General features: G+C 48.4%; 1 protein-coding gene across 5 annotated transcripts in view; it reads left to right on the forward strand.

Moving 5' to 3' along the window:
* The first annotated feature begins 6,646 nt into the window (after positions 1–6,646).
* Tmcc2 (transmembrane and coiled-coil domain family 2) overlaps positions 6,647–21,368 on the forward strand; it is a 37,852-nt gene continuing 23,130 nt past the window's right edge. The window contains exons 1-3 of one of the 5 annotated variants that reach the window (XM_021242375.2): positions 6,647–6,852; positions 8,725–8,886; positions 18,395–18,931. In XM_021242375.2, the coding sequence (XP_021098034.2) occupies positions 8,851–8,886; positions 18,395–18,931 (573 nt within the window). In that variant the 5' untranslated portion in view covers positions 6,647–6,852; positions 8,725–8,850. Of the gene's footprint in view, positions 6,853–7,777; positions 8,505–8,724; positions 8,887–9,080; positions 9,624–18,394; positions 18,932–21,368 lie in introns of those variants that run through there. The other 4 variants (XM_004862112.4, XM_004862111.4, XM_004862114.3 and 1 more) reach the window with 4 other exon arrangements.

The following is a 21,368-nucleotide window of genomic DNA, read 5'->3' on the forward strand; positions in this document are numbered from 1 at the left end:
AGAAAGATGGATAGATAAGAAGCTACCGATACCCTTTGCTGTGTCAACAGTATCCTGGTAGAGGCTTTCTAGAAGATTCTGAAGTCTGAATTTTCAAAGATTCACAACTGGCATAGTTTGTATCTACTTCATTTCAAGTGCCAAACACAATGCTCACCAAAAACAGCACACTCAATATATATTAGATGAAAGAAAATATTTAATTCCATCCCCTGCCTAGCCTCTTTTCTCAGAAATCTGGCTCTGCACGGATGGGACAGGAGTGACCGCCACCTAACAAGCTTCACTTGAGCCTCCAGGTGCCTAGAAGGTAGTCACTGGCCCCTTGCATAGCCGCTCCCATGTCTGTCCCTTGTGTGTGTGTGTGTAGGGGGCATCATTTTCCCAAAATTGATTTCAGAAGCACTGATTATTAACACCTTTCTGAAAACAGGGCTTAGTGATCCATTTAGGCAGGTTTCCAGATTCCTTACCTAGGGAGTATGGAAATTTCTAAGAGTGGGGGAATAAAGGAGGAAAATAGGATTGTATTTAAAAATAATACAAACAAATTCACTTCAAGTAAAATTTTCAGTGGTCCCACATTTTAGCATAAAGCTTATGATTATTTCTTAGCATACTGTACTGTCTTTATCCAAATTTTATCATTTGTTTTGGATCATCTTTAATTCTTGCAATGACCTGGGAAAAATGGATATTTTTAGTCCTATTTTACCCATGAAAAAAATGAGATGCAGGTTAAATGATTTGTCTAAATTCATATAACTAATAACACAGATTTGTCTGACCCCAAAACCCAATTCTAGCTCAACACACTTTTGTGCTCGAATGCTTTCATTTTACATTATTTAAATCACTTTTAATGTTTCTATATACTCACTACATTTCTTTTTAACAGCAACATAATATTCCATTATATTGTTATGTTATTGTTACTCATCCACTTTATTCTTGGGCATTTAGTTTGCTTCGGGTTTTTCATTATTACAAACAATGCTGCTATAAACATTTTTTTTTTTTTGGTACCGGTGATCAAACTCAGGAACTTGCACTTATAAGGCAGACACCAGAACCACTGAGCTAAATCCCCGGCCCTGCTATAAACATTTTTATTGTTGTTGTTCAAGTAGCTTTGTTTTCTTCTTTTACTTCCTAGAGATAAATTCCCATGTGGTGAAAGATTACAAACATCTATTTGGCTCCAGCTATATATTACTAAGTTGTCCTTTGAAAGAATTGCGCTGTGTCAAAGCATCTTGAAAGAGAGTACTAACTTCTCTCACCAGCCCCTTGTGGGAGACAGAAGGCCAGCCTGGGCAGAGTCACTAATGACAACAGCCCTTTGTCCCTCCATCTGCATGGGTATGCCTCAGGGCCTTATCACACTCCCTGAAAACGATTTGTAACACAAGTATTCATATTCCAGAATAAGATCTCACATGGGATGGTGTGATTCCTCCTTCCCAGGAGAGGCTTCCTTCCTTAAATTACCTTTTTGAAGTCATAAGATCAGCAGAAGATTTTTCAAGCAACTGACACTTTCCTCTCAAATCAGTTAGTAGCCCTCCATTCCTGTGTTGGAGGAACGTCTGATGCCTGGTAGCAGTGAAGCTTAGACATTGGCTCATACTTTGCCAATCCAAAGTTGGTGCGAAAGCCATTGGGATAAATTATACCAAGGAAGGGAAGTCCTACCAGAGCTGGAAAAGGCTCCAGGAACTGTAGGGAAAGCATAAAAGCAAGGAAAACTGTATTTCAGCTGGTGGAAGACTGTTTTGAGATTACATAATTAATATCTCTCCATGTTAGTTATCGAAAAATGGCAAGAGCACCACTGAAAGATATTGAAAGGTTCAGATCTAAATTATAATAGGGACTCAGATAATAGATGTTGTTGTTGTTGTTGTTGTTATTATTATTATTATTATTATTATTATTATTATTATTATTTGGTACCGGGGATCAAACTCAGGACCTTGCGCTTGCAAGGCAGGTGCTGGAACCACTGAGCTAAATCCCCGGCCCTAGATGTTATTATTATTAATACACGTGGTAAGCACAGTACAGACTAGGTCACAGTACAGCAGGCACTGCAGGAAAAAGTATGAACATGACAGCAGGGTGAAGTGGTTTGGCCATCTCCAAATGGACAGGTCATTTCAGGGAAGATTTTATCCTCTTTGAGCTTCAGTGTCATCATCTATAAAGTGGAGGTTATGACTCTTGCCTGCAAACTTTGTTTCACAGAGTGTAGGCCGTGTGTAAAATAGATGCTCAATTTATAGATCTGCCAGTAAATGTGATCCATCAAGTCTCCCTCTACACCAGCGGTTCTCACATTTAAATGTGTGTATCACTCAGGATACCTGTTTGAAGAGCAGATCTTTCAGGCTCCACCCCCAGAAATGTGTTTCTATTACTTTGTGCCAGAGCCCAGGACTCTGAATGTACTGTATAACTAAATTCTAAGGAGATTAGGTTGCTGTCAGTCCACAAACCGTACTTTGAGAAGCACTGCTCTACAATCTCAGGGAATAAACTAAGGAATTTTGTATCAGTAATATGCCACGAAAGCTCCAGAGCATGCAGAAGTAAGGAGATTCAATTATTGAATCTGCTTTCAAGATGATTTATGGAGTGGTTATCTACTTTAAGAAATGAGAATTTCCGCTGCCTGCCTTGCAAGCACAAGGTCCCGAGTTTGATCCCCAGTACCAAAAAAATGAGAATTGCTCTAAGGCAATATTCATCCCTTTAACCCTTGTGATATGGATAAATGTGTGTGGACAACTCTCTTCTCTGGACTGTGGGGCTTACCTCCTGCCTTCTGCCACCCGGAGCAGTGACAGGGACTGCTACTGCAGTCTTGTGTTACTTCACAGTGGATTTGGGTCTCATCTTTCCAACCAGACTTTAAGTCCAAAGGCAGAAACCAACGTCCTGTACAGTCCTATATTCTCTGTAAGCACCTGTAGAGCCTTTGTGCAGGGCACGTGTTTCAGAAAGATATTTGAATGAATGTAGATGTGTATATCCAACTGTTCCTTCACCTAAGAGTGGCTCCAAATTATTGTTGTGAAGTGGGTGAACTATTAGGTACTTGGGCTTTGGAGTCAGGCAGATCCAAGTACAGTTCTCAGCCCCGTGTAAGTGCTCTACCCTCTCTGAGCCTCCTTACTCATTGTGCAGTGGGAAAAACTGACGGGCAGGCTATGGTGGAGACTTAGAGGATACTTACAAGTTTCCTAGCAAAATGCCTCACATCTGTGGTTCTCTTTAAGGGCCAGACATTGCTGAAAGCTCCTGCTGTTATATCTAAAAGTACTGTATGGAATAGTAGACCAACTGCCTTAGATATTTATCTTTAGGTGTAAGATAATAAATAACTGATTCTCTCTGAGTCAAGTTGGTATTTTCGCTTTCTTTCTTTGTAAGGTCTAGAAATTTAAGCTTCAAGTAACAGATTGTCCAGAAATTTGTGTGGATTCCCCTTACAGATGGGAAAAGACACAAAGCAGGTGTTTTACCAGTTCAGGCTTTCACACAGAGCAGTACAATCAGGGTTAAGTTGATGCATCACAAGCCTCCTCTGTCCACATGATTATCATGACTTTTCTCCCATTGCAGAGAGGCTTCCAGCCCCCAGAATAAGGAATATGTGCCCTACCTGAATGAGAAGCAGAGACTTTCAGCCTTTCCGTCCATAGATAGGACATTCACCAGCCTCAGTGGTATTATACTCACCGAAACTTCAAGGGGATCACAAGGTTGGAAGTCAGAGTTTGCTTACTTCATTGAAACATTGCCATCTAAGCATCTGAGATTCTATGCTATGGAGGAAATAATACATACAATTTCTGCATGAATATAGTAATTGGAGCTTTATTTCTAAAGGCTAAAAATTGAGACAATTTTAGTGCCTAAGAATAAAATGGGAAGTGGTTAAATAAACCCTGAAATGTTCATTTGATATATTAAGCAGCTATTTAAAATGTTTACTTATATATACAGAACGTGACTAAGCAATAACATATGGAATAATGTGGGAAAAAATAATAGCACATAAAATGCTTCTGAGTATGCTTTAAGGAAAAAAGGATAAAAAAGATAAAATTCAGTTTAGGCTCAGAGCTTTCCCCAAATCTGAAGGGATACTGAGCCTTCCTAGTCCTCCCTGCCTCTTACAATAGCCAATAAAAACCTTATACTTAGGTGGTAGGATTGTGACATCATCAACAGTCTAACCAATCTCTTTGTTGATTATTTGTACAGTTTACACCTCCATATCCAATGAAACTCAATTTCTTTTAAGGACAACATTGAGTGTGGAAGTGTTATCCTTCCACAGAAAAGGAAGAAAATTACATTCACAAAGAGATATTTCTAACGATAATTGGTATAAAAATGGTGATTCAAATTATACCTAGCCCCTCTATAGAGTATGTTTACCTTCTAAACACTCTGCTCAGAATGTTAAATTTTAAAATAGCTCTCAGACAACTACATTTGATGTTTAACTGTTTTTAAATATTCCTTTAGGGTAGAAAACAAAATTTTCTTGGGTAATCTAGAACCTCTATTATTAGCAAAAAGATAAGACATTTATTTCTCAGACCTAATTGTTTCTATAAAGAGAAGAATAACTCCACTCTATACTTACCTGTTGATGTTGGCATTTTATTCTCTATAATGAGTCAACAGTTTATCAAACTACATGAACTGGGTGTGGCAAGGATGCTGGATTCCATAAATCTGTTCTTCATCCTCCTTCGTTTATACAATTAATGGTTAAGCAAATTCAATACGGCCAAGGGTGAGCCTCTTCATTACGTCAGCCCAGGTTTCTGTTCATGAAAAGTATTTAGTGGGCTAATTTTGCCTTTCTCCTATGATATACAGCGGGTGTGGACAAGTTATTTTGTTTCATAGGTTTTCTGAGCACTTATCATGTGTCAAGTATTTTCACATGCATTATCTAGCTTAATCTTCACAGTAACTATGGAAGGAGATAGGTTTTATTAGCCCTATTTATAGATGAACAGACTGAGGGTAGGAGAGGCTAAGCCATTTGGTTGCCCAAGAAATCACAAGGAGTAACAACCAGAATTCTTAGATGAATTTTCTGACACCAAGACCGTATTCTTCCCACTTCACCATGCTCTTTGCTTATAATTAACTAGATGTGCCAAAACACAAGGGAAAATGCTACTCCTACATACCAAATATAACCACTTGCATTGTAAATCTGCAAATATTTGTCTTGTTATGAGTATCAAGACATAATTCATAGTTGTATTTTCCCTAAGGAACATAGACCAGTAGAATGATCCGGTCTTTTGAAGAAAATTTCAATCAGCCAGAATACTTCTAAGTCCTACAAAGTGCACAATAGTTTAGTACTACGGCTAATGAAAATTTGCGGCTGGTTTCGAATCAGCAATTGTAGGTTACTCAGGAGTCTACGCAAACTACCTGTCCAAACTTCTCTGGCATCTGCTTGTTTGTTTTATAGTTGTGACTCAGTGAATTCAGAAATGGGTGGGATATGTCTGAAGCCCCATTGGAGTGAAATGTGCAACCCTTTTGAAACTGGATATCTGGGATAACTGCTATGGACCTTACTCTGTGCCAGGCAGTGTGTAAATGCTTTACCTGATAGGCAGGTTCTGGGATTATTGCCACTGCACATAACTGGAAAACTGGGACACAGCGTTCAGGACTGGGAGGATAGCTCAGTGGTAGAGCACATGATTAGCATACCTGAGGTGCTGGGTTCAATCCCCAGTACCAAAAAAAGAAGAAAAAAGCTGATTTTGTAAAACAGACCAAAGACTTTCTGTTGACCTACATCACACCTTGTTAAACATGGGCACAACAGGAAACCCTGCTGTCATATTGTAAGTGTGCAATAATATATAAATCTAAGTTAAGATCAACTTGAATCTAGTATAGAAATGAGAGCAGGCACAGTGGTGTGCACGTGTAATCCCAGAACTCTGAGAGACTGAGGCAGGAGGATCCCAAGTTCAAGCCTAGAGTAGACAACTTAGAAAGATCTTATCTCAAAATAAAATAAAAAGGGCTAGGGATACAGCTCTTTGCAAAGATCTTGCATCCAATCCTTAGTATTGGGGAAAAATAAAAGAGATATGATTTAAAATTAATGCTCTCTGTTTCCTTGGAGGTTCATGGAGAATCCCTCCACTTTTCTTCAGCTGAAAATCAGGTCACAAACACGTGTCACTGTCTAGTCACTATTTGGTCACCACCAGTTGCCACCCAAGACTTCCCCAGGATCTGCCGGGCCACCTCTTACACCTGGGGGGGGGGGGATCTTCCCCACAGCTCTGTCTAGTCGCGCCCACGACGCACACTGGCATTCTGCCATTCCCCGTCATTGCAAATGCGGAGGGCTGATTGCTTCGTGTTTCCACATGGTGCCTGACACTGTGTAGTGGAAGTGGGGGGTGGCTCTAAGTTCCCAGCCCATCCGAAATTTCTATCTGCTAAAAATGGAGCTGCTTAGTTTAGCTGTTTCAGTTTAGGAATTTAGAAAGTAGCTGCCTGTTGGGAGTAAATTCTTAACAACTTGGTGTCTTCTAGGATACACATTAAATCGAGTGGTTGGAATGAGAAGATAGAACAGAGGCAGGAAACTTACAGTCTAGTGGCACCCAAATGGCCCCAGGGGTGTGAAGAAGCTTGGTAAGCTGCAAAACCCTTCAGCGATCATCGCAGTGACTCAGACTGAGAGCCGCCCTCACCACAGGCTAGGCCAGTGTTTCTCAGACGTTAGAGTGTATCAGAATCACCCGGACCCCTCCTCCAAACATTTCCGAACTACTGATTCAGGTAGGTTTGTTGGTGTCCAAAAATTTGTCTTTTTTTTCTTTCTTGGAGACAAGTTCTCACTACCTATGTAGCCCAGGCTGGGCTACAACTCTCAGTAATCCTCCTGCCTCAGCCTCCAAGTGCTGGGATCACAAACTCGAAGCCCCCACGCCCCAGCTAAGAATCTGCACTTCTCTCAAGTTCCTGGGAGATGCTGTTGCCCTAGGTCCAAGGACCACACCTTGAGGACCACTGGTGGCTGGATAAGCGTGGCCCATTGTAACCACAGGAGGTGTGCAGTTTGCAGATAGAGTTATCATTACTCCAGCTCCCTTCTGCCTCCACTGTTCTCAGGGGAGCTTGGTTGAGGCAGATGGAAAAACAGGTAGCATTCCTTGTCTACTCTTCTATGTGTATCAACCTCTTGCCATTTATATCCATTCTTGTTTAAAAGCTGCATATTTAAAAGGGGCATAGGGTTGTGATTCAGACCATGCATCCTAAAGGAGACGGTGCCTTTCTCTTTGGTGGGATGAACATAATATATCGTGCAAAGTTAGGACAAAAAGAAAAGGCAGTGATCGTAAACATCCCTATTGTGCCCCTCCCTGCCAAATACAGCGAGGGAGGGGATCCCAGGACAGCCTTCCCTGGCAGGGTCCCTCAGGCAGCCGCCCACACCCGGTCGGCCTCAGCCCGCAGCCCCAGGCCCTGCCCTTCGCAAGGCTGTAAAGCAGCGCACTTGGCCTTCCCGATCGCTCCCGGTGGGGGGCGCGGGGTGGACGGGGGGGTGCACGGTGCAACCAACCGGTGGCCACCGCCCCTTCACCCCCTCAGGCGTTCTCATTGGCGAGTTGCCCTGTCACTCCCTCCTGGCCCCGCCTTCCCCGTAGTGGGCGGGGTAGGTTGCGCGCTCGCGGCGGGCTCCGGCCGCGGTCGCCGCTTTGCAGCAGGCAGCACCGCGAGCGAGAGGAGGCCGGGCACGCTGCGGGCTCCGCGGCCGGCCCATGCGGGCGGGGGCCGGTGGCAGGGCCGGGGGCTGCGGCCGGCGAGGTCCTGCCCGGCTGGCTGCCCCGCGCCCCGCCTCGCCCAGCGGCCGGGCCGGCAGGGAGGGACGCGCGGTGCGCTCGGCTCCCCTGTGCCCTGCCCATGCCTTGAAGCACAAAGTTTAGGGCTGGGGGCTACCTTCCCCCTCCCCCACAATGACTGCCCAAGGACTCCTGCCGCCCAGCCTCGACAGTGACCTGCCTTCGCTCCCCAGGTCGGAATCAACTATTCCAAGATTCCCCATCCTCCTCCTCCTCTAAAATACATATTTTTTAATACAAGCAATTGTGATCTGCTGGCTCCTTTCCATAATAATTTAGACCTCAGGCCTCGTTTCTGAGTGTAAGGGGGTGCGGTCTCCCCCAAGACGGCGCCCTGGAAGGACAGAGTCCCCTTGCAGACCCACACACACGATGAAGAGGTGCAAATCGGATGAGCTGCAGCAGCAGCAGCAGCCGGGCGAGGAGGATGGAGCTGGGCTGGAAGAAGCAGCTTTCCACCTGCCGGGCGCGGACCTCCGGCCCGGGGAGGCCGCGGGTGCTAACTCCGCGGGCGGGCCAAGTTCAGATGCGGGCGCCGGGGCGGCACCCAACCCGGGTCCCCGAAGCAAGCCTCCTGATTTAAAGGTGAGCGCAGACCCTCCCCTGGCAAGCCCAGCCCGCCACGTAGCTTTCCCCACCCCACCCAGAAGTGCTTTAACTGGATCCCAGCGATGGGGAAGCCAGGCGAAGGTCAGCGAGGATAACGGATGTGGGGCTAGAATCCTCGAGGCGACATCAGGTGCCATTTGTGCCTCTGTCTGTCAGCTCCATTTCAGGCCTCTGTTTGTTTCCCATTATTCCCCAGACGTTCTAGTGACTCACCCATCTGAGATTGTTGGAAATAACGTGTGTGAAGTGCTATTCTCAGACAAAGGGCTGGAGAAATGCAAGATGCTAACTAAAAAGTTGACATCACTCTCCCTCCTGTAGGATGGCAGGGGAAGAAAATTGCAGCGTGGGAGGCCAAGTAGGTGACCATTAGTTTCTTTTGCCAATAAGTCTCTTGCCATTGGGATTTTTGTTCACCTTCCTGGTTGATGCTCAGTTTGTTCATCTATGAAAGGCGGGGGGGGGGGGGGGGGGGGGGGGCGGGGCGGGGTGTGTGGGTTTCTTGCCGTTAGGTGGAGCCCGAGTTTAAGCTCGTGCTTGGAGATCCCTCCCTGTCTGCTGAACCAACCCCCAGGGTGGAGAACTGACAGGTGGCCGATCTGTGTTTGGGCTGGTGGGGGGCCTCGGTTGCACACACAAGTCGCACACACGCTGAGCCTGAGCCAGCAGCTAGAACCAGAATCCGAAGGAGCCGTTCACATGGAGCTGTTTATTTTCCAGCCTGAGGTTGTCCAGACGATTGGTGAGCTGTATTGAATGTGTCTCGGTATCAATTAAAACAGCAGCCTCGATAAATAATGCACCTTCACTGGAGCTTCCCCCGGGACGGCAGACTCCTGCTTCTCAAGCCAGCTCCTGACAGGGCTGATCGAGATGTCAGCTGAAGGAAAGAACTTAGGTGTCTTGGAGGTTGACGCCTCAGGGGGATTTTCTCCGGAGAGGGTGCAGGGTCTGGGCTAGCGGACCAGAAAGGACTCCCATTAGGTTAAATAAAGCCTGTATCGTATGGCAGCAGGCACTAAGGAGCTCACAGAGTAAGCCAATGACATTCCTCATTTGTCCTCAGCGGCTGGGAGTCAGGAAGTCAGAGCGCAGGTGAGTGTGTGCTTTTACCTGTGTGTGCGCTGTCTGTGCTCCTGTGTTCCTTGGGAAAGGGGACAACTAGCTCTTTGTCGTGTGTACTTTTAAAATGAGCGGTAGTTATTCAGATCTGCCCTTTTTAGAGGCTCGGGCTAGCCCCGTGTGTGTCTAAGGCGAGCTCTTGTTGATGGGCTGTGCATCAGGCCCAAGAACTCCGTGGTGTCCATCCATCTCGTCTACCCTGGTGGTCAGGAGCTGTGTTTCCTGTCTTAAGGGAGATGGTGAAGGGAAAGGGTTTCCCTAAATGCTGTTGGCGGGGAGGCAAGCCTTCTGCTGCAGACTTCCGCCTCATTCTGGGCTGGCCCAGAGGAGTCAGCCGGCAAACCCTAATTCTTGGAAAGATGGGACCCTCACTCTGAGTCCAGCAGAGGCAGCCTTGGAAACTCCCTCGATACGCCAGCTGCATCCATTTCCCCACATACCTTCCGGAGTGAGGTTGGGCTGGCTGCTCCTTGTCTCTCCAGATAAGGCTGCCTGCAGCTCACTGTTCCCACCCTTCTGTGTCATTTTTTTCTCCTTTTCGGTGACACCCTCATTCTAGTTAGGGGCAGACACAGCAACAGTTCTATACTTGATATTTAGTGCTGCACTGTCCTGAACCAGAATTGAGAGCAGGTATGAGAAAAAGACACCCCCCACCCCTCAAAAAACAGTACCCAAGAGGCAGAGCTCAGCACTGTGCACCCAGGCTGCTGCTTGTGGGAGGGAGGAGAGACATGAAGAGCCTTTTCCTGTTTACCTCTGCTTGATCACAACATGTTGGCTGGGGTGCTTCCAAAGCAGATGTGGATGGGGCCCAGTGCAGTTTGATTTACTTTGTGATCCCAGGCAAATCACTCAACTTTTCTGAATAAAGGGAATAGGAATGTTGGAGTGTGTCCAAACTTGTTTTCCAGTGCTGGAAAAGTTGTTTTCCAAGACTGACACAGTTTTCCAGGTATGGAAAATTTCCATCATTGGCTCTGGACTTGGGAACGGCTCTAGAAATGGTTAGATGTTAATTGGCTCTAGCTTTGATGGTGGTACCAAAAGGGGGGCCGTTAATTATGACTACTTCTTGCCCTACACCTGTGTTTGGCTGAGGCAGATCAGCAGTTCTGGCTTCCTTTTCTTTTTCATTTTGAACTTTGGAGATCAGAACCACTTCTGCTTTCTTTTGATAGTGACAGGCGTTGTGATGGATTAAGTGCATTGAGGGAAGTCATCTCAAGAGAGGGATAGAAACGTTAGTCTCTGTCTAAAGTGCTTCCATGGGAAAGAGGAGAAAATTTTAGTTCCTACCAAAGAGAGCTAAGCAATACTTACATAGTGACGGCCAGCAGTTTAGGGAGCTCCTCTGGTCTTACTAGTCCTTCAGCACCGTGGAGGATCATACTGTGCCTATGAATTTCTTCTTCGGTGTTGTGGATAGCACCTAGGGTCTTGTGGATGCTAGGCAGCACTGCACCACAGCTGTGCTAACCCCCAGCCCTGTAACTTCCTTCTGTGGTAGCCTGGGATCTGTGATTATGTTGTGGGGAAATTCGACCAGTGAAAAGAAAGAAAAATGGTTAAGCAGCAGTCTTCAAACCATAGCTGTAATAGAAAAATAACCTGAGAATGAGCATCGACCCACAGGGGAGGCGTGTGCAAATATTTCAGAAGCCTTTTCCACAACTCAGAGCATTCATGTGTTCTTAGGAGGACATCTCAGCAGACAGTCCTGTACCAGGAGTCGGACAGTTTGGTGGCCACTCGTGGCTTGGAATCCTGTTTAATCACTTGGGTTCTTGTCTTGATTCATTTCTTCTCATTACCTAGTTCTTTGCTGCCAGATTCCCTGCTTACTGGGAAGAGATGCTGGGTAGCTGGCCACAGAGACTGCTGGCCTACCAGAAGTGTGAGTGCGCCGGTGGCCTCCAGCTGGGTGACTCATTCTCCAGCTCCAGTGAGGATGACAGTAGGGAGGAGCTCCTCCGGGACCTCAGCAGAAAGAGACCCTGTTAGAAATACAGCATCCGATGGGTGTGATCCAGGCTACTCCAGAGGCTGACGCGGGGAGATCACAGGTTGGAGACTGGCCTGGCCAATTTAACAAGACCCTTTCTCAAAATAAAATTTAGATAGGGTTAGCCAGGCATGGTGGTGCACGCCTGTGTAATCCCAGCACTCAGGAAGCTGAGGCAGGGAGATCATGAGTCAGAGGCCAACTCAACATATCTGGCTTGTTTACTTTTTTCTTTTTTTTTGAGGCTCAGGGTTTTATTAAAATTTGTGGCGGGTCTCACTGTCTCATTTTTTTTCTTAATGAGGGAGAAGACAAGCTACATAGTGGGCGTGTGGGTGGGATGCAGGTATGTGTGCCCTGGGCCTCTGGAGGGTCTGATGATGGAGCATGGCTGCCTAAGACCTTGCTGCAAGAATCTCTCCTTGTGCCTCAGGAGTGCTGTGCGTTAGGCTTGAGGATCCCTGCAGTCAGGTGGCAGCTGGACCCTGGGGTGGATTTCACCCGGGGAGGTGGATTACAGTAGACCTGAAAACAAGGAAGTGGAAAGTGAACGTTGTGAGCAGTAGGCATTGACTGCCTCCAGTGAACTCCCAGGTCAGACAGGATAAAATACTTGCAAGAAAGCTACCACTGCAGGACACCTGGATTTAAGGGTGCTTCGAGCATTTTGTAATGGAATCAGAAACATAGGTAATCTGGTTTAGAGCAATTTTTTAAAATTTTGAAATGAAGGCCTTACCTTGTTGACCAGCCTGCCTCAGTCTCCCAAGAGCTACAATTACAGGTGTGTACCACCACACCCAGCTTAGAGCAAGTGATTAAAGAAAGGGCAGAACTTTAATTACCAAATAAGAGAAGGGCTTTCTAACTGCAGAAGTGAAGTGGCACCCATCCAGTCTTCAGTGGGGCTCTGCCCTATTCTGTCAGCCCTGGTGGAGAGGAGCATGCAGTTCGGGCTTCGTCCTACCGGCACCCAACTGAGGGGCTTGGGGTCCCGAGGCCCAGGACCCTCCCCCTCCCCACCCGCAGTGCTCCAAGCAGCCTTGTGTGTGGGATCTGGGGGAGCAAGCGATTCTGGGAAAGCATGTGGCCAATGAAGCTCTCTGTTCTCCTGGCACATGTTGGCATCTGGATTCATTCCCAACTGCCCTCCTTGTAACTCAGTATTTACACATGTGCTTCTTTTTGTGTATCTAGTTGTGTGCTAGCTGCCAATCCCATTAACAAGAGTGTCTCCATCCAGGAGTTGAAACATTCCCTAGAACTAGAATTTGGGGCTGAGGTTAAAAGGAAGTGCTCCCGGTTCAGTTCAACTCAGTTTCCATCTGTCCCTGAGATGTGACATCTCCCTTGGAAACCCCCATGGACATTTTAGAAATGAGGCCACAGCTGGACAGGGTCCACCTTTGTCGGCCAAACACTGGAGTCATTTTCCATGTTAAGGAGTTAGAACAAAGCTGTCAGGGGATAGCAGATCTGTTTTGTGACCGTGTTAGAAAAATAATATTTGACTTTTCAAATCAGCCAAGTGGACTGAGTGATATCCACCACGGAAAACAAGGCTGGCTGTGAGGCCACAAACCCCCAGCTAAGGCCTCCCAGAACCGTTTTCGAGGACAGTAAACATCCTGGCCTGTCGGTGTATGTTCGTCTCCTTCCAGCCAGCTCAGTGGTGACCGTTGCTAAGACAGACTGAGAGAAGGCTTCAAGCTACAGCAGGGGGATCCGGGTTAGACACAAGAAAAAACTGCTTGCTCGAACATTTTAAATTTCAGGAAAAGGTTAAGTCTGGGGAAGAAGCAGTTGTCTTTATAGATTTGGGGCAGATAATTAAATAGCAACCACCATGTTAGCACTGAGATCTCTGCCGGATAATATTCAGGATGCAAAGATGTAGACAAGGCAGTGAGCGATTAATTGCAGAATGAGTGGTGCAGAAAATGAGCGCTAATGAGTTCAGTGTGGAGTGTGATCGCGGCAGACTGGTGGATCAGAGGAGGCTTTGTGGAGTGGGGAGATGGAGGAGGCAGAGAGGGCACAGCGTGGCACTGACTAATAAAAATCTCCCATGCTGTTGTGAGTTCTGCCCAAAGACCCTGTGGACAAGGTGACCTTTCCTGGCTTGCATTGGCCCGGGGCAGACTTCTCTAAGCAATAAAAGAGTAAGGAATTAAAATACAACTGGGATGGAGGAATCATTTGCCCTAGAGGTGAGATCTGGTTGTGTGTGTGTGTGTGTGTGTGTGTGTGTGTGTGTGTGTGTGTGTGAGAACTGTGATGCTGGGGAAGAAAAATTATTTCAAACATCTTTCACCACAGTGTTCTCAACAGAAACCCCAAGCAGGCCTGACGCATGCAGGCAAGCTGCTCCCACTCCTCCATCATTGGAGTCTCCGGCCCCAAACCTGGGGTAATGGCTTCTCTCCCACACCTCCCTCAGAGCTTCTCAAGGGCGACTGGAGACTTCCACAATCCACTCTGGATCCTGACAGTAGAACTCTGTGGGATTTTTACAGCAATTAGTTCTCTAATGCTGGCCCTGTTTCCATAGAGACCCTATAAATAGAGGGAACGTTGGCGACCTAGGCTTGCAAATGCTCAGGGTGACCCAGTCACCCTACTGAACCTTCGCAGCTGAACCTTTGGTGGGCAGAGGGGATGTTGGGAGGAAGGGCCATGTGGTCACCAGGTGGGATAATTAGCTCTAGGTTAGTGTGATTTTCTAAGATCCTGTCACCTTTTCTGGGACTTATTGCCAGCACAGGGACCTGTAGGAATTGGAAGCTGCTTTGGGCTGTTTTTAACCACATTGCAGGGAAGACACTGTGGCCTGAGGCCTTTTCCTTTTGGCTTCATTAAGCTGTGTCGGCAGAATTTAGAGCCACTTCCCCTCTGGGGGACCCACACCCGGGGAGGAAAACGGATGAAGCCTAACTGTTCTGAAACCACAGGGTTCATTGGAAGAATCAGAAACCATGCAGCGGCCCTGTTCTGAAAGGACAGTGCCACCCAAGGAGCGGGTCCTCCCCAGCCCTGGGAACCGAGCCAGGGCAAAGTACAGTGAAACTCGGCTGTCTCCCTGCTGTCCACCCCTCATCCAGGGCACCATCCTTTCTGGCCAGCTCCGGGGACCCTCTTGCTCCTTTGCCTTGGAAGACAGAACTCTGTGTCCCACCTCTAACTCTGCAGCGTCTCGGGCCTCTTTTACCAATACATGGCTTCGTTTGGCCACCAGAAAGGTTTTGGCAGCTGGAGAAAAGCAAAAGTCAATGTGGAAAAGCAAGTGACATTTAGTAGCTGGAACCTGTTAGTCAGAGCAGGTGGTGCTTTCTGTTGCGTTGGTGGCTAAGTTCCCTCAGCTAATCACCATGGTTTTCCTCACTTCTGAAAATCGGGGCTGCTTATGTGTATGTGCTGAATTTTTTTTTAAACACTTACTGTGTTATATCAAACTTATTAACCATCTCCTCCCTGACACCCACATGCAGAAATAGCCCAGCTGCTGTTCTTGCCTCGCACCTTGTATGTGAGGGGAGAAAACCTTCTCCCCATGTCATTCTTTGACTCCTTCTTTGTTCTTTTCCCTTGTGTCTACTGTGAACTTTAACAGAGTCCTCAGTGCTGCTGGAGCAAAGGTCCTGTGGTCGCTTGGCTGCCATTCCTGGCTTTCCTTCACCTGCAGAACAGCTGGGGAGATGAGAAATGAGGATCTTGTGGCTAAGGGTCTTGGCCAAGTCCCCTCAGGTGGCCTGAGCAGGTCCACAGTTATAGCTCAAAGGACCTAATTGCCCTGGTCCAGGCATTTTTTTTTTATGGTACCAGGAATCGAACTCAGGTCCTTGAGCTTGCAGGGCAGGCAGTGGAGCCACTGAGCGAAATCCCCGAATCCCTGGCCCAGTTTTGTTTTGTTTTGAACCTGCCTTTGGTACTGTTCTGGGACACAGGCAAAAACCATGTCCACTTTAGTCATGTGCTCAGTATGCGGGCCAGCAAAGGTAAATTAGACTAGATGTGGGGAGCACACCTTGTGACTTGGACAAACCCTTAGCTATCCCGTGTCTTGGTTTCTTCGTCTGCAAAAGGGAGGCAGCAGTCCCATGACCTGGCACATCCCCAGCTCCCGAGATTAGGGTAGTACCAGGTTAGAATGACAGTATAAATTGGAAAGCGATTTGACAAATTATCCTCTGTTTTTCTCCAGTGCTAGAGATTGAATCCAGGGAACACTACATCCCAGCCCCCGGTTTCATTTCTTTTCTTTTCTTTTTTTAATGTTGAGGCAGGTTCTTACTAAATTGCCAGGCTGGCCTCAAACTTACACTCCTCCTGCTTCAGCCTCCTGAGCAGATGGGATTACAGGCATGCACCACCGTGTCTAGCATGTCTAATTTTTAAAATAAGTTGGCCAAGGGTCAAAGAGAATGTGGCAGATGGGGTCCCCAGCACCTCCACCCAGTTCCCAGGGCTGGGGAGAGGAAATGCTAGACGCCCGAAGGACCTCTGCTGACATCTCACGAGGGGAACCTCTGTCTCCCTGAGTGCCTAAGAGCGGTCTTGGTGCTGGAGAAGCCAGTTTAGGGATGGGGAGAGAGGGGAAGGGACCTGGGAGAGAAGACTGGAAAAGACGGTGCATAATGTGTAACGTGACCGTTTGGCAGAAGCAGCTGGGCCTGGCCTGGGTGCCTGGAGGGAGGAGGTCTTGCATCAGCTTGGGCCTGTGGAAGAGGGCAGTGTGCTCTCTGCCCCTGAGCTCGAGGCCTCAGGATCTGGCCTTGCTGAGCTCATGGCAGAATGCGCTCTACCGCCTCTCTGCCTTGGACATCTTGGGTCTGCCCAGAATGGTCCACTGGGCCTCGGGGTGCTGTTTCTGGCTTGCCCAGAGGAGATAATGACTTTGGGGGAACCTGGCACTGTGTGACCGTCCATCTCCAGGGCTGCCCCAAGTCCAGTTCCTTTTGTTTGTTTTATTTTGTTTTTGTTTTTGAGACAGTGCCTTGTTATGTAGTTCACGCTGGCCTCGAACTCTTGGTGATTTCCTGTCTCAGCCTCCTGAGTGCTGGGATTACAGCCGTGCGCCACCACACCTGGCAAATCTAGCTCTTGAGAAGGAGTAATTTCCTCGTCTAAGTGGGAATGATACTGTTGTTGCTCTTGTTGGTATTTGAGGAAATCAGAAGACATCAGACATCATCTGTGCAGGAGAAAATGAGCCTCCAGAGCCGCCGCCCCTCAGCTCCTGGTGAGGTGTTGAGGTGTTTCTTGGCCTGTTAAATGGGTGGTGTTAGGGCCTGGCCTACTTTGAGGGTTGTGGGAGAAGCTCACCCAGGAGGAGAAAAGTGAAAACCCTGCACTTTCCCACAAGTGTAGATAACGTGGTTGTTTGCACAAACTCTTAGCACTGAAGCATAAAGTAACATAAGATTAGGGTCAAGGGTTGCAGAAGATTTAAGATTGTTTTCGCTTGGCTTCTGTGTGGTCTAAGTTTTCTGCTCTGTAAGTTTCAGTCTCAGGGGAAAGACCCTCTTTTGGATAACCAGTTCGGATGTGGATGCTAAAGAATTGATTACTGACCAATTACAGACTACAAGATGATGCTCATAAAAAAGTAGTTTATTTCATTGCCAACAGGGCCAGGAACAGAAAATCGTACTAGGGCTGTATAGACAAAGGTTGGTTTATTTATTTCAGGCAACAAGGGTCACAGGATAGGCATTCATGACTGCTTTGGTGGTTCTACAGGCGGTCAAGTTCCCAGGTCTGTCTCTTGGGCTGTACTGTTTGTATGGAACCATCCTTAACCGTCACCGTGTGTTGGCAAAGTGGCTGCTGCACCTCTTCACATTTCAGCTGGGAAGAAGTGGGAAGGGTCACTGCCTTTATCAGGAAAGCAAAAGCTGCCCCAAGAACCTTCTCTCTGCATGTCATTGCCCCAAATTGTGTCAGATGACTACTCCTAGCTGCAAGGGAGTCTGTCAGAGTAAGACTTTTTAGAAAGGAAGATTTGGACCTGTTGTTTGGTTGGGAAGAAAGAAAAGGAAATGGATGCAGGGCAGGCAGTTAGCTGTGCCTGCTCCAAGAGTATAACCCGATTAAGGGGCCCTGGTGTTTCCAAGGAATATCCCAGTGAGACCTGTTTGGCAATGAGTGCTTAGTGACCAGAAAGAGCCAGTGCAGCTAGAAGGAGGATCTAACATGGAAAGAGGGAGGCGCTGGGGATGCTGACATTGATCTGGAAGGATCAAACCTTGGAAACCAAGTGTTACTTATGTGTGCTACTGAGCCCCAGACTGGCCCTGAGAGCATCATTCTTTAAAAAAACCTGTATTTGGGGGTACATTTCTTTGGGAATGAAGGAGTGGGTCTGCCACCTTTGAGAGGGTGCTGGGGATTGAACCCAGGACCTTCATACTGGGCTACATCCCCTGCCCATTTTTTACTTCTGTTTTGAGACCAGATCTCCCTGAGTTGCTAAGTTGCTCAGCCTGAACTTGAACTTTTGATCCTCCTGCCTTAATGTCTTCCCAAGTACTCAGATTTCAGGCATATGCCACCACACCCAGATTCTGTCCTCTCTTATGAGGGTGACTTTTTAGGCATCATCCTTAGAGATGCTCCAGATTCAGATGGCTGTAGTAGCTCTGCTGTTCTCCCAAGAATAGGCTCTTCACCTTCACCCCCCAGCTGACTAGATGTTCAAGAGCTTTCCACTCATGAGAGTTCTCCATCTTTCTCCCTTAAGAAAATCCAGCAGCTCTCAGAAGGCTCCATGTTTGGCCACGGCCTGAAGCACCTGTTCCACAGCCGCCGCCGTTCGAGGGAGAGGGAGCACCAGGCATCTCAGGATTTCCAGCAGCAGCAGCAGCAGCTTGGCATGTCTGACCATGACTCCCCAGATGAGAAGGAGCGCTCCCCGGAGATGCACCGAGTCTCCTATGCCATGTCCCTGCACGACCTGCCCGCTAGGCCTACTGCCTTCAACCGTGTGCTGCAGCAGATCCGCTCCAGGCCCTCCATCAAGCGGGGTGCCAGCCTGCACAGCAGCAGTGGGGCCAGCGGGGGGAGCAGCAGCCGGCGCACCAAGAGCAGCTCCCTGGAGCCCCAGCGAGGCAGCCCCCACCTGCTGCGCAAGGCACCTCAGGACAGCAGCCTGGCCGCGATCCTGCACCAGCACCAGTGCCGACCCCGCTCCTCCTCCACCACCGACACCGCCCTGCTGCTGGCCGATGGTGGCAGTGTGTACCTCCTGGCCGAGGAGGGCGAGGGCATCGGGGACAAGGTGAGGTGGGGCATGAGGAGGGGCCGAGGGACCTGGGGAGCTCAGCAGCGTTATCTGCCCTGCTTGCAGGAGTCAGGGGTATGACTAAGCTAAAAACAAGGCATGAGTCTTTACATGGCTGATTTTTGCTTGTTTGTGGGTTTGTTTTTCAAAATGATTTTTGCCTAGGCTGATATTAATTTTGGTTTGTTTTCCTTCAGCATGCTGTGAAGAGGAAGTTGAGAGTAGTAGTTAAAAGCACAGACTAGAGCCAGCCCTGGTTCTGCCACTTACTACCTGGATTAGTCACTTAACCTCTTTGTACCTCAGTTCCACCAACGGAGAAGGGGATAATGGTCATAGATTTGTGGTAGGATTAAATGAATTAATCTGTAGAATGCTCAGAATGGAGCCTGGCACAGTGTCATTTTTCTTACTAAAGAGGATAGGGGAGGAATTCATGAAAGGTCATTTGGAAAGGAGAAAGTTAGTATAACTTTGCAGAACGGATATTTATCGGGTGCCACAGAATGAAGGAGCCAGCGCTGCTCACCGTCTAGCGGGAGGACAGCAGCAAGAATGACCGTGATGCCCTAGGTGAAAAGGTTGTGTCGAGTGCTATGGGAGTGGGCAGCGAGGGCGAGGGGAGTTGCCTAAAACCTGGAGGAAAGCATTCAGCTGAATATCCAAAGAGTGAAATTTTGTGAGGAACAGGGGTGGGAGGTACAGGGTGTGCCAAACCCAGTAAACTGACATGAAGATGCATCCAGCACTTTCGGGATCTGACAGGTGGGCAGAGGGCGGATCCCAGAAGGTCTTGCCGTGTCTAGTCTGGAAATAGAAGGAAGCTGTCAGGGGCTGTTAGGCAGCAGATTGGAGGGAGGAGATCCCTCTGAGCCTCAGTGTAGACAGTGGATTGGGAAGGGGCGTGTGTCGAGTGAGAAGGAGGCCAAGGACAGACCCGACTGACATATGAGGGTCAGGTGGCCAGATCTGACCTGCACTTCTGTCTGCCTGATTAGTTCCTCCTCTTGCAAGCTCTTTTCTCCTCTGGCTTCAGCATTGTCTCCCTGCAGGTTGCTCCTACACACCTGGCTACTCACTCTCAGGCTCCAGTGGCTGCAATTTACTTTTCCCTGGGGCATCTGCAGCGATAAAGGTTTCTGGAAGGTGTACAGGAAGGTCAAAGGTGCCACAGGAGTGGTTGCGGGCAGGTCAGAGAGTGTCCCAGTGGTGGCCCATGAAGTCTTGGGTGGCAGGGAGAGGGGAAGGGCTGGTGATGTGGAGAACAGGAGGTGAGGGATGAAGGACCCAGAGAGCAGGTGCATTGAGAGCGTCAGGAAAAATGGGAGCCAGATGTGTCTTGGGGTTTAAGATTTTGGGGCTCGGAGAGGAAAGACAGGCTCAGAGTGTAGTCAAGGAGTGAATGGAGAGATACTGAATTTGACATGGCAAGAGCTGAGAGGTTAGATTGTCACATGGCAGTGAACTCCTCTGACAATCGCAGCATTTAGGAGAGAGGAAGCCTGGGAACTGGGGCTTTGCTTTGGGGGAGGATGGAAAGGGGAGCGGTCAGGAGGGTGGCAGGGAGCAGCTTTGATGCGTGGAGGGCAGAGGGGGAAGAACACCACACCAGGGACCTCAGGGAGGGCGGGCTCATCCGGGAGGTGAAGGGTGACCTGCCAAAGCCACTGCAGTCCAGTGGAAGGCAGGGCCCACCTGCAGAGCTCAGGAAGGAGGGTCCCGAGGGTCTAGAGTAGGACAGGCAGCAGAGAAGATGGCTGGAGTGGAAGGAAGGAGCGTAGGAGGAGTGATCGATGAGCGAGAGTCCTGCGCTTGGCAGATGTGAGCGAGGCCCGGTGGGGTTTCCAACATCGAGGTTTCGGGGGGCACTCGGTGTACAGCTGTTTTCACAGCTTTGTCACCAGAGTGAATCCAGCTCCCACACGTGATCTAGAACCATCTTCCTGCCAGCACTGAGTGTTTCTCGAGTTCCAGAGCGTCCTGACTTTGGGGGACATTTGGGCGTTTGTTTACCTGGCAGTGTGTGGCCGCTTCCTGCCTGGCGCTGTAGGGCGCGCGGTTTTGGTTTGGCACTTTTCCGAGGTAGGGTGTGCTTCTGTAGGTGTCTTTTCACGAGCTCATTCACATGGACCTGTGCTGAGGTAAGGGGGTTAGGGTACCCCAAGATTTTAGACAGAATTTTAGACAGTTCGAACAGGGGACAGAACTCACCCAGGGCTCAGAGCTCTTCCGAGGCAGACCCTAGGCTCCCTGCCCTTGGTCCAGGGCTCTTCCCACCGTGCCAGGCCGCCCCTGCAAGGCCGGCTGGCAGCCACAGTCAGCCTCCCGTGCTTAACCTGAGGTGATGCTTTCACATTCTTATCACCCTCGGGGACGATTCTCCAGCAGACTCTGACCACCCACTGTTGGATCACTGTATATATTCCACAGGTGG

This window comes from Heterocephalus glaber, unplaced genomic scaffold (genome assembly GCF_053883595.1).
Source record: "Heterocephalus glaber isolate CG9 unplaced genomic scaffold, H.glaber_assembly_v1.0 deba00001600, whole genome shotgun sequence".
In the NCBI taxonomy this organism is placed as follows: Eukaryota; Metazoa; Chordata; class Mammalia; order Rodentia; family Bathyergidae; genus Heterocephalus; species Heterocephalus glaber.